Genomic DNA, 13,302 nt, shown 5'->3' on the forward strand with positions numbered 1-13,302 from the left:
TGACTTGCAGCAGTAAAATGAACCGCGGTGGTCGTGAACCTGTAGACGGAAGCTGAGCTGGTGTTTCTGTGTGGACAGCTTCGTCCTGCCTCTGATAATGAGCCACAGAAGGAGTGTGCAGGTGAGTGCCTGAAGTTTCCCAGCGCAGGTAAAGTAGCCCTGCGCGCGGTGACGTCAAAGGGAAGGGCAGGTCACGTGGTGCAGCCTGGTTTAGTGTTCCTGATGGGAGAAGTGAAGTAAGGTGGACCGGAAGAAGCGACCAAGGTAAGCGGGTCTCGTCTCTGGTTTTCAAAGTCTAACGGAAGGAGCCCGCGGCGGGAATCACGCAGGGACCCGGTTGTTTTGTGGAAATTAAAGTAAATAAAAAAGTTCGGTGTTAAAAACTGCGGCGAACTTCAGTTTGTGTCCGCTGACCGGAAGCACGGAGAGACCAAAGTAAAAAACTACAAAATGTCCCTTTAACACGGACAGTCCTGGTTCTGGTCCAGTTCTGGTCCTGCTCCCGGGTTTATCGGGCCTGCTGTCGGTGGTTCGATCCCTCACAGGAAATGTTGATGTGTAATCTTTATGGTTTATTACAGATTAATGTAAATGTGCTGCTCCACGGTTCGAGTCAGCTGCGAACTAACTCCCACATTGTTTTTACTCCGGGTGTCCTGACACAGCCACTGTGTGGAGCAGGGAGCTGCCTTGCTCAAGGGCCCAGAGTGTTGTTAAATGAGTGTGGGGACACGTGTGGGTGTTTCACCTTTCCCACCCACATTTTCATGTTGTCGGTCTGGGGAATTGAACCAGCGACCTTCGGATCACAGGCCCACCTTTTCAATCCTCTGTGCCACCGTTCCCCTTCTACAAAACATAGATAAAAAATCAAGACACAAGCCGGCGTGTGGTGTAAATACCTGAAAAGCAAAGAACAACAAGGCCTGGTCATGTGACTGTTTGTGTAAACAAAAACAATTTTCACGAGTGAATAACGTGTTGAACGTGCACTGTTGCAGATTTCACCTGTTTGTCCCTTCTGGTCCACCGTACATGTGCATCTCTTCTCCCTGTTCAAAGATAAAGACTAAACCGTTCTATAATAAAATGAAGGAGGGGTGTCTCCTCCCGTTGGTGTGAGGAGTTCTGGTTCTGGTGGACCGGATGTCTGAAAGCTCCCTCTGAGCGGGACATGGACGCTTGTGATTCATGAACCGAGTGTGTTGACCTACAACAGCTCGCTCCACGGCACATTTTGAACCAGCGTTTTATTTGCAAGGACCCGATTCAAGACCGATTCCATCCATCGATACAGAAAACACGGAACGTGTCGCAGAATGAGCGTCGAATCGTCTTCTGCAGACTTGAATCCAGCAGGCGTTCCCTCATAACAGACGTAAAGACATGATCCATGGGCATCAGCGAGTCGGCCACAAGACGGAGATGAGAGAATGTTTTAGACAGAGCTCTCTGTTTACTGGTCGGTCTACGTTCCTCCCCTCACCTCTGGTCATGAACTCTGGTAGAGACTGAAAGAATGAGATCGTGGATCCAGGAGGTTGAAATGAGTTTCCTCTGAAGAGCTGGACTCTCCCTCAGAGACAGGGGGAGAAGTTCAGTTATCAGGAGAGACTCGGAGGAGAACCACTGCTCCTCCACATCCAGAGGAGCCAGCTGAGGTGGTTCAGACATCTGTTAAAGATGCTCCCATGGCGCCTCCCTAGGGAGGTGCTTCAGGCATGTCCAACTGGGAGGAGACCCCGGGGAAGACCCAGGACACGCTGGAGAGACTATGACCTTCAGTTGGTCTGGGAACACCTCAGAGTCCTCCCAGAAGAGCTGGAAGAGGCTGTGGAGAGAGAGGTCTGGACCTCCCTGCTCAAGATGCTGCCCCCAAGACCTGAGTCCAGAACAGGAGGAGGAAGATGATGGATGGATGGATGCTTAGTGGTTTAGCATTAGCAAAGCTAATGTTTTGGTTAGCTGTGCCCACCACTGTTGGAGACACCACCTGATAGTTTCCACTGCGTGCACGTTGAAATAAGCTGCGTTTAAAAAAGACAACAGTAAAACGAGCAGAGCAAAACGGTTGCACGGCTCACTGGTCACTTGGCTGCAAACACTTAAATTTGTTGGAGTTTGAGATCTTTTTCACTGAACATTTTGATATAATGTCCATGATGTGTGTTTTCAGGGACCATCACCATCCTCATGTCCAATGGAGGAACTTTTTTTGGACACACTGAGCGTGTCCACCAGGCGCCGCACTATGACCAGGTTCCCACAGACACTTTATCCCATTCGGACTCCTACGACCTGCAGCTTTTGAGAGAGCAGGGAGCGCCTCATCTGGCTAGGAGCGCAGACCCTCTTCCTGCTCCGCCTCTGCCGGACCATCCTCCTGTTGGCCCAGATTTCGATCGCAGCGGCAGTGAGGGCGACGCCAGTCCAGAATTGGACCCTGCCATTGACATTAAACCAGTTCACCGCTTCATCCCCAATTCCTGGAAGAGCTTCTTCAGAGGAAGTGACCGCAGCAGCAAGAAGGCGTGGTCCATTCCTGCATCCTCATCCAACAACAACAACAACAGCACAACCCAAGGTGTGCGCTGTTCCCCCCCACAATCCCCTTCTCTTCCTGGATCGTACCGGGACCCACATGGTGGCTCGGGCAGCAGCTACAATTCCCGTAAGGAGCTTCTAGGTGGACAGGATGGGTCCTTGTCAGGGCACACGCACCACACAGGTCTGACCTACAGCGAGCGGGTGGAGGAGTACCACCAGCGCTATGGCTACATGAAGTCGTGGGCGGGGCTTTTGAGGATCCTGGGCTGTGTGGAGCTGCTGCTGGGAGCTGGTGTGTTTGCATGTGTCTGTGCTTACATCCACAAAGACAATGAGTGGTTCAACATGTTCGGATACTCGTCCCCCGGAGGGTCTTTTGGATCTGGGTACTATGGCGCTGGAATGGACGGTACCTACTACACTGGCCCTAAGACCCCGTTTGTGTTGGTGGTGGCAGGTCTGGCCTGGCTGGTAACTGTGATTCTGCTGGTCCTGGGGATGACCATGTACTACCGCACTATCCTGATGGATTCCAACTGGTGGCCCCTGACAGAGTTCATTATAAACCTGGTCCTGGCGGTGCTCTACATGACAGCAGGTAGGTCCTACTGGAAGTTTGTAAATCAGCAAAATTGTTTGTTTTTATTGCCGAAGGCCAAAGGGTGTCTCTGCTCCAGTGTGAGAATTTGTTTAAGTGTTAGCAAAATATCCCATGAACCACAGGTAAAACTTTAATGCTAATGCTAACCCTTAGCAAATAACCATTGATGTACATTTACATGTAAGTGATGGGGCAGCTGTGGATGAGTGGTTAAAGCAGACATTCTCCAATGGGAGAATTGGGGGTTTGATTCCAGCAGTCACATGTTGGAGTGTCCCTGAGCAAGACACTGAACACACCTTTGTCTCCGATGTGTGTCCCATAAGTGTCTGAAAGTGATAAAGCTCTGATTGTTCTCTAAAGATTCAGATTATCTTTGTAGAGATGTAGTAGAGTTCTGTATGAATGTGGGTGTCGTAGAGGAGCTGGTTGAGATGGTTCAGACATCTGGTAAGGATGCTCCCTGGGGAGGTGTTCCAGGCATGTCCAACTGGGAGGAGATCCCGGTGAAGACCCAGGACATGCTGGAGAGACTACATCTCTCAGCTGGTCCGGGAACACATTGGAGTCCAAGTAAGGAAGGGAGGGAGGTCCCATCCATCCATCCACTCATCCACCCATCCATCCACTCATCCACTCATCCATCCACTCATCCATCCACTCATCCATCCATCCACTCATCCACTCATCCACCCATCCATCCACTCATCCACTCATCCATCCACTCATTCACTCATCCACCCATCCATCCACTCATCCATCCACTCATCCATCCATCCATCCATCCATCCACTCATCCATCCATCCACTCATCCACCCATCCATCCACTCATACACCCATCCATCCATCCATCCATCCATCCATCCATCCACTCATCCATCCACTCATCCATCCATCCATCCACTCATCCACTCATCCATCCACTCATCCACCCATCCATCCATCCATCCATCCATCCACCCATCCATCCATCCATCCATCCATCCATCCGAGCAGAAGTGTTTTCCAGCAGAGCAGCAGGACAAATGGTTTCAAGGCTGCCCTCCAAGATGTCAGCAAATCTGTTGAAATTAACTTTTGATTTGACTCCATGTATCTCCATATATCTGAGTTTATTTTCCGTTCTTCAGCTATCGTCTACGTTCGAGACACCAATCGTGGAGGGCTCTGTTTCTACCCGTACTTCAACAACGGCATCAACGGTATGTTCTGCCGCGTGGAGGCGGGTCAGATTGCAGCCATGGTCTTTCTTTTCGTCACCATGGTCGTGTATCTGATCGGAGCCATCGTGTGCCTCAAGCTGTGGAGGCACGAAGCTGCACGCAGGTACCGGGAGAGGTACGGTCGACAGGTGAGGGCTCCCATGGGTTTTTGTTCTGGTTCTGGATCTGGATCTCTACTTCATTAGAGTGATGTTACATCCCTACTGTTCCTATTCTTGACTGCACTATGTTGAGGCTCTGGGGTATGATCAGATATAGATCTTGGCAACATCTCGACAGAGGTAACCATCGGGAGTAGAGTAGTACCAGTATGTACTCTATCCAATAAAACGTCTTTATGTCGAGATGAGTAAAAGGTATAATCTTGTACTAACGGGTTATGTAGTCTTTGCTCATCTTTTTTTGTCCTTCATAAAGAGGTTGAGAACTTTGGATGCTGCATCCTGAGAACTTGGCACAGCTGAAATGGATTTGTCAAGATCATCATTCAAATGTGTATTTGTATCTGGTCCTGTATAAAAACTATAGTCTGTTTTAACCTGAGCAGAGGTGCAGCGAAATGCTAAACCTCCTGCATCATCAGAACCGGTCTTTTCAATTGAAATGTTCAGATTTAGTTTCAGAACGATCACAACACCTTTTGTACAGGTTCCATCAGCTGACCCTGCAACTGGCTTATACCTACAGTTTGTCACCTGAGTACATCCTGAGGTGTTGCATGGGTTTGTTACACACACCGATATGGAAGTCCCTTCGTGACAATCCCTCACAGCATGTTCAATAAAATCAAACAATTCTAGGATCCCAGTTTTCCCCATAATCTTCTCACCTCCTACGTGCGGCTCCACTCTCTCCTGCTCTGTTTGACACCCGTCGCCCTCGAACCAACAGCAATCTGGCCTCACTAAAATACGGCAATTCCAGCCTGAGGACTCTCAGTTAAGAAGATTAAATCTCCCCCGTGCACGGTTCAGATCAAACCTGGAGGTTCAAGGAGATGTTGGGGCCGGCTTCGAAGGACCAAAATGTTGGATAAAAATGTCCTCTGTTCATCTTACTGACTCAAAGAAGCCACGCTCAAGGGCACGAGAAGATTTTTAAGTTTTTTATTTACAAGGGCAAACGCACAACAGGCTTACACACATGTTCAGAAGTTCTACAAACCGGATTCCAAAAAAGTTGGGACACTAAACAAATTGTGAATAAAAAGTGAATGCAATGATGTGGAGGTGCCAACATCTAATATTTTATTCAGAATAGAACACAAATCACAGATCAAAAGTTTAAACTGAGAGAATGTTTCATTTTAAGGGAAAAATCTGTTGTTTCCAAATTTCATGGCGTCAACAAATCCCAAAAAAGTTGGGACAAGTCCATTTTACCACTGTGTGGCATCCCTCCTTCTTCTTCCAACACTCAACAGACGTCTGGGGACAGAGGAGACCAGTTTCTCCAGTTTAGAAATAGGAATGCTCTCCCATTCATGTCTAATACAGGCCTCTAACTGTTCAATCGTCTTGGGCCTTCTTTGTGGCACCTTCCTCTTTATGATGCGCCAAATGTTCTCTATAGGTGAAAGATCTGGACTGCAGGCTGGCCATTTCAGTACCTGGATCCTTCTCCTACGTAGCCATGATGTTGTGATTGCTGCAGAATGTGGTCTGGCATTATCATGTTGAAAAATGCAGGGTCTTCCCTGAAAGAGATGACGTCTAGATGGGAGCATATGTTGTTCTAGAACCTGAACATAGTTCTCTGCATTAATGGTGCCTTTCCAGACATGCAAGCTGCCCATGCCACAAGCTCTCATGCAACCCCATACCATCAGTGATGCAGGCTTCTGAACGGAGCGTTGATAACAACTTGGGCTATCCTTGTCCTCTCTGGTCCGGATGACATGGCGTCCCAGTGTTCCATAAAGAACTTCAAATCGTGACTCATCTGACCACAGAACAGTCTTCCATTTTGCCACACTCCATTTTAAATGACCCCTGGCCCAGTGCAAACGTCTGAGCTTGTGGAGCTTGCTTAGAAATGGCTTCCTCTTTGCACTGTAGAGTTTCAGCTGGCAACGGCGATGGCACGGTGGATTGTGTTCACTGACAATGCTTTCTGGAAGTATTCCTGAGCCCATTCTGTTATTTCCTTGACAGTGGCATTCCTGTTTGAGGTGCAGTGACGTTTAAGGGCCCGGAGATCACGAGCATCCAGTAGAGTTTTACGGCCTTGACCCTTACGCACAGCGATTGTTCCAGATTCTCTGAATCTTTTGATGATGTTATGCACGGTTGATGATGATAACTTAAAAATCTTTGCTATTTTACGCTGGGTAACACCATTCAGGTATTGCTGCACTATCTTTCTGTGCAACAATGGTGGAATTGGTGATCCTCTTACCATCTTGGCTTCTGAGAGACACTGACACTCTGAGAAGCTCTTTTTATACCCAATCATGTTGTCAATTGACCTAATTAGTGTTAATTGGTCTTCCAGCTCAATTTCCTTTTTCCAGCCACTTATTGCAACTTGTCCCAACTTTTTTGGGATTTGTTGACACTGTGAAATTTTGAATCAACATATTTTTCCTTTAAAATGTTACATTTACTCAGATTAAACTTTTGATCTGTCATCTATGTTATATTACGAATAAAATATTGACATTTGCCATCTCCACATCATTACATTCAGTTTTTATTCACAATTTGTTTAGTGTCCCAACTTTTGTGGAATCTGGTTTGTTCATGGTGTGAAGCCCAGTCAGGAGAATCTGCACCGGGCAGTGTGCAAGGATTGTTTTTATATTATCAGCTCTCACAGATGGTTCAACAGTAATTTAACAGTAGTAGTGATAAACCTGGCAGTTGTACGGGGGCAGGAGCCCACAGGCAGCTGCCGCGAACAGACACAGGAGTCGGGCTTGGAACCGTCAAGTAAGGGGGGGGGGGGGGTTTACAGAAGTGTTTATAAATGTAGGTAAACAGAGAAGTTTAACAACCCATTAAAATGCAGGAAATAGCATCTACTTTGGTCAAAATGTTCTGTGGAAGGACCCCCCCACCTCCGCCGGCCCCACTATCTGCGTTACAGCATTGATTTTTGCAGCATGATTCACTTTCAGTGTGATCAGGTAGATCAGGAATCAGTTGATCCCTTCATGTTTTTGTTGGACATCATTGTAGGTTTGTCAGTTCTGGCGGTCACAACGCTGCAGTCTGGAAAAACCTCAACACAAAGAAACACAACAATTTAAAACACAATAATGGAGAATAAAACACGGCCGAACATTATTTAACTGGATTTGTCACAACATGCTGAAGATGAACTGATGTGTTAATGACACACATGAATTACATCTGTATTTCGTCATGAACACGTGTCAACAATAAGCCCTGCTTAAAATGAGCACATTAACACACGTGTTGTCAGGAGAGTCGTCAGGTGTTTCCCTTCTACAACAAATGAAATGGGACAGAAGCTTCGGTGTTTTTCTGTAGTGTCATCGCTGCAGCGTTGTGTTAAACACGGGTCCAGGTCTAAAAGTCGCCTCAGCATTGAACGACGTGAAACTGCAGCAGACAGACAGGCAGGCAGCCTGTCTCACTGCACACACAGCGTTCAGCAGCTTCCACCGTTTGCAGTGGATTTGTTTTTCCTGCTGCCAGACCAACGTCTCTAACCAAACTTTTGTCCTGAAGTGGTCCAGACTTGTTCAGTTTGTGAAAATGTTTTAACCTGTTGAGCCTCAGCGCGTCTCAGCTCTGACTTTAGGCCGCTGAATGTTCCTGTCGGGTTCCTCCAGTCTTCAAAGGAACGTGAACGTGTGATGTGAATGAACTGAACGTTTTGTGTTCACGTGTTTGTTCTTTGTTCTCTTGCAGCCGTCTGAGATGCAACCTGTGGTAAGGCTGTTTTTACAAGCTCATTATTGGACGGTTCAGTTCTTGACATCGTAGCTCATTTCTTGTTTTGTTTTCAGGTGGTGACAGATTCTGCTCCAACTCCTAGAAATCCAGAGCAGGTCCAGGGTTCCTCTGTGGTTCCTATCCGAGCTCCACCAAAAGCTGTTCCCACAAAGGTTGTGCAGGGAGCAATACCGTCAGGATACATCCCCAAACCGGTCATCGTCCCCGATTACATCGGGTAAGTGCTCCTAACAACACAGAAGAACAAGTATTCTTTTACATTCTGAACCATTTTATGGGAATTATATTATTTTCTGTCTCCGTGGTGCAGAAAATACCCAGTGATCCATTCGGACGAGGAGCGGGACCAGTACCGAGCGGTGTTCAACGACCAGTACGCAGAGTACAAAGAGCTGCACTCGGAGGTCCAGGCCACCCTGAGGAAGTTTGAGGAGATGGACGACATGATGCGTGGCCTGCCTCAGCACCCCACCACCCAAACGGTGACGAGTCTCAGACTTTGTTCTCAAACGTTGCGTCGTGTCCGACTTCAAAGCTTCTTGTTCCTGAACCTCGACCACAGCTGCCACGGCAGTTTATAACTCCGCACCGTCGGCTGATGTTTCTGAGAGTTTTTACAAACGGGAACACTTTATCTTGTTGTCTCCGTGTTTATGAAGCGGTCACTGTGATCCATTTCTCTTCTGTACTTGTTCAGCATCTTTCTCGTCCCGCAGTTTTCAGCTGTTTCAACAAATCATGAACCAAAACATTCGGCTCTTTCAGCACAATCCTGCTGTGACTCTTGGTGTTGCTGCAACTTTAGCTCTTTGAAATTTTTAGCCTTTTCTGCCATTTTGTTCTCATAGAAAATGAATTGATCTCATTTTCCATCCTTCAGATCTTTAGATGTGTTTACAACCTTTAACTGCTCCTTACACGTTTTGTTCTGCTTCAGCTTCTTTCAGCTTCCTGCTGCAAATTTAAACTTTTCAGCTATTTTCAGCTGTTTTTTTTCAGCTGTTTTGTGCTCCTTTCGGATTGTTTCTGCTGACTACAATATTTTTGTGCTTCTTCTAACTTCTTTCATCTTGTTATGATCTTTTCAGCTTATTTCTGTTACTTTCAACGTTTTCTGCTATTTCAGCTACTATTTAGCTGTTTTTATGCTAATTTTAGTTTTTCAGCTAATTACACATTTTTTGCACTCATTTAAACTTTTTTCAGCCGAATGCAGCAAAAATGTGCTCTCTCTACTTCCTTCGTGTAATTTAAGCTTCTTTCTGCTTTTTTAGCTACTTTTCAGCTGTTTTACTAGGGGTGCACCGATAAATCGGCTGGCTGACTTCCTTAATTTTGGGAACTCGTCCGATACTTGCATGAGAAACAGACTTTACAGATTTTTTTTAGTTTTAACAACAATTGTCTGAACTTCATTCATATTTCAGAGCTCTACCTCACGGCCAGTTAAAACCAGTTTGTATTGTTCAATGGTCTGTTTTTCAATAAAATCATATTGTAAAATTGAAGGTGCATTGTGACCTTAACTCCTGACGGTGTCTCTTATTAAACTAAATCGGTATCGGCAGCTCAGACTTTTTAAAAATCCGTGATCGGCCAGAAAACTTCAATCGGTGCACCTCTAGTTTTTATTAATTTCAGCTTTTTTCAGATCATTTCTACTTTTTTGTGCTCATTTCTGCTTCTTTCAGCAAAAATGTATTCTTTGTGCTTTCTTCTGTTAATTTCAGCTTCTTCTACCTTTTCAGCTAGCTTTTTAGCATTTTTAGGTCATTTCAGCTGTTTTCAGATAAATTCAAATTTTTGTTGGTAATTTCTGCCACTTTTAGCCTAATTAACTTCTTTGTGCTAGTTTCAGCGTTTTCTGCTCTTTCAGCTTTTATTTAGCTCTTTTGATGCTAATTTTAGCTTTTTCAGCTAATTCCATCCGTGGGACAAAAAGGCTGTTTCTATTCTATTTTATTTATGTATATTTCTGATAATTTAAACCAAACTCAGCAAATATGTGTTCTTTTTGCTTTCTTCTGTTCGGAAGAAAAAAACCGTACTGTACGTATTTGTGTATGTTAGCGGTACGTATCGTAGCATCCTGCTGTGGTTGACTGCTGGTCACATGACCTCAGGGAGGGATTATGGGTAAAATTTATGTTGATTGTTAATCATTTCAGTTATCGGTTTATCATTGTTCTTTTAGTGATTAGTCTGTTCTTGTTAGCCTAGTTGGTGTGTTCATCACGTGTTAGTTTGTGTTGGACCGTTCAGCAGAGTAACCACAGGGAGGTAGTTGCCATGACGACCTGTGGGCTTCACTCTGTGTTGAACAGGAAGATAAAACTCCATCTGGAGGTTGGTTCTTGATCTACAACAAGCTGCACATCTGTCTCAGCAGCTGTGCTGCCACTCATGTTACAACATGAACACCCGCAGCTTATAAATGTACAAAATAATCATTATTTTATTTAGTGTGCGCGGCTTATAGTCCGGTGCGCTCTATAGTCTGGAACTTACGGTAGTTCTGTTGAAACATGTCAGAAATCAAAATATAAAATCATGTGTTGTCTACAAGTATCGATGCCAACAAATGCTCAGTGAACGTGTTTGCTTATGATGATGGCTTCTTCACAGCTGTGCAGTTTGTTGGAAGGAACCTCTAGAAGTCAAAGTCTGACGTGTTAAAACAAACATGTGATGTCGTGCAGCCACGCCTTCATCAGTCGGACTCTTCTGCAGCTCCAGTATCAGTGAAGAGCTGCGTCCTTTCATTTGTCCATGTGTAAAACAGCTGGCCTGGAGTTTAGAAGTGTTTTCCTTCATGCACTCTTTCCTGCAGCTTCCTCTGACTTCAGTTCCTCTTTTCACCGTGTTTCGTCTCCGGCTGTTATCAGCTCTGCAGCTGTTTCTGCTGCGTCACCGCACCTGATTTTCCTAGCGAGTTTCGGTCTGTCGTAATGACATCTGAGTGAAATACTTTGTCTGTTTGCTTGTAGGAGGTGGAGCGCATCAACAGAATCCTGCAGGAGTACCAGAAGAAAAGAAACGTGAGCGCGCCGCCTCGGGTTTCACGCAGTTTGTTTTGTGGACAGAAAGGCTTTCCTGGTTGTCTTTTAATCCACTCGTACAGAAGTGCTCAGGGGAGACGGATGGAGGCAGGGAGAAGAGACTAAAAGCTAATTACTACAAACACGCTGCAAACGTCTGGAATTAGCTGTTGGTACTTCTTAGATCTTAAACAAATCTGTGGGAGGAAAAAAACACATTTCTCTAAAAATAAAAAATCAGATTTCTAAAAGTAAAAGCTCAAACAGCAGATTTTTTTTAAAGATTTCTTATGAAATATAAATGTAGAATACTGTGCAAATGTTTTAAACCCCTAGTTTTCTTACTTTTCTTCCAAAATCATCTTTTCTTTTTGGAGTCAGACTCAACATTATTGCCAGTAACATTGCTGCGCCCTAGTGTTCCTTACAGGGAACTCGAGTGTAAAGAGACCCCATTAAAATGCACCTTTGAGCCTAGATTTATCATATAACGTAATGTATTCCTGTCAGTAAAGTATTTTTTATTTTACTTCTAGATCTGTAATATAAGATGGAGCTAGGTTGTTGAGGGCTTTGTAGGTTAGAAGTAAGATTTTGAATTCTATTCTGGATTTGACAGGGAGCCAATGGAGAGAAGCTAAAACTGGAAAGATATGACCTCTCCCAGTAACTCCAGTTAAGACTCTGGCAGCAGCATTTTGGATCATCTGAAGACGTTTTAAAGAAGTATTTGGACACCCAGATAATAAACCATTGCAATAGTCCAGTCTAGACGTGACAAATGCATGGACCAGTTTTTCTGCATCATCTTTAGATCAGATGTTTCTAATGTTAGTGATATTACGCAGGTGGAAGAAGGAGGTTCTAGTAACGTTTTTAATGTGGGGGATAAAAGACATGTCCTGATCAAAAATAACACCAAGATTTTTAACATTAGAACTGGAGGACAGATTAATGCATCTAAGGAGGGAGAAAGACTGAAACATTCATTCCTAAGGTGCTCGGGTCCAAAAACCAAAACCTCAGTCTTGTCTGTTCAACAGGAGAAAATTAAGGGTCATCCAGGTTTTTATGTCTTTAAGACATGCTTGTAGTCTAAGTAGCTGATTGGATTCATTGGGTTTAATGGACAAATATAATTGTGTGTCATCAGCATAACAATGAACATTTATCCCATGCTGTTTAATAACTTTACCTAATGGAAGCATATATAAAGTAAAGAGTATTGGTCCAAGCACTGAACCTTGAGGAACTCCATGACTAACTTTGGTTTATGATGAAGATTCATTATTTACATTTACAAACTGGAATCTATCAGATAATATGATTTAAACCATTTTAGAGCTGTTCCTGTAATCCCAGCATCATATTCAAGCCTCTGTAGTAAAATATTGTGATCAACTGTATCAAATGCAGCACTGAGGTCTAACAGGACCAGTAGAGACACAAGTCCATTGTCTGAGGCCATGAGAATATCATTAGTGACTTTTACTAGTGCTGTTTCTGTGCTATGATGAGCTCTAAACCCTGACTGAAACTCTTCAAACAGATTATTTCTTTGTAGATGTTCACACAACTGACATGCAACTATTTTCTCTAGAATTTTTGAGATGAAAGTTAGATTAGATATAGGTCTATAGTTGGCCAGAATTTCTGAATCAAGGTCAGACTTTTTAAGTAAAGGTTTAATTACAGCAACCTTAAAGCTCTGTGGTACGTAACCGTTTATTAGAGACAAATTAAGCAATGTATCGTTATTGTATGTCTTTGAGTGAATGAAAGTGAGATTGAGGTTGGGATAGTGTGATTGTGTATGTGTATGAATGGGTATTTGTTAGGCCGAGACTCGGACTGCCCCCTCTTTGATACAACTGGGGGTGCTTGGCATCGCGCCCCTATCGCGCGGCCCCCTGGTGGGGTGTGCCCTTGCCTGCCGGCGCGCTTGGGGCCCTTGGTATCGGGGGCTGGG

The 13,302-nt window shown here is 44.7% G+C and overlaps 1 protein-coding gene across 1 annotated transcript in view; it reads left to right on the plus strand.

Moving 5' to 3' along the window:
- The first annotated feature begins 213 nt into the window (after positions 1 to 213).
- The window catches only part of marveld2a (MARVEL domain containing 2a), an 18,880-nt gene continuing 5,791 nt past the window's right edge, over positions 214 to 13,302 (plus strand). Inside the window, exons 1-7 of the mRNA XM_037692694.1 lie at positions 214 to 264; positions 2,177 to 3,145; positions 4,280 to 4,500; positions 8,251 to 8,271; positions 8,349 to 8,512; positions 8,606 to 8,777; positions 11,283 to 11,333. Coding sequence (XP_037548622.1) covers positions 2,194 to 3,145; positions 4,280 to 4,500; positions 8,251 to 8,271; positions 8,349 to 8,512; positions 8,606 to 8,777; positions 11,283 to 11,333 — 1,581 coding nt within the window. The 5' untranslated portion in view covers positions 214 to 264; positions 2,177 to 2,193. The remainder of the gene's footprint in view (positions 265 to 2,176; positions 3,146 to 4,279; positions 4,501 to 8,250; positions 8,272 to 8,348; positions 8,513 to 8,605; positions 8,778 to 11,282; positions 11,334 to 13,302) is intronic.

This window comes from Nematolebias whitei, chromosome 18, assembly GCF_014905685.2.
Source record: "Nematolebias whitei isolate Nwh7 chromosome 18, NemWhi1, whole genome shotgun sequence".
Classification (NCBI taxonomy): Eukaryota; Metazoa; Chordata; class Actinopteri; order Cyprinodontiformes; family Rivulidae; genus Nematolebias; species Nematolebias whitei.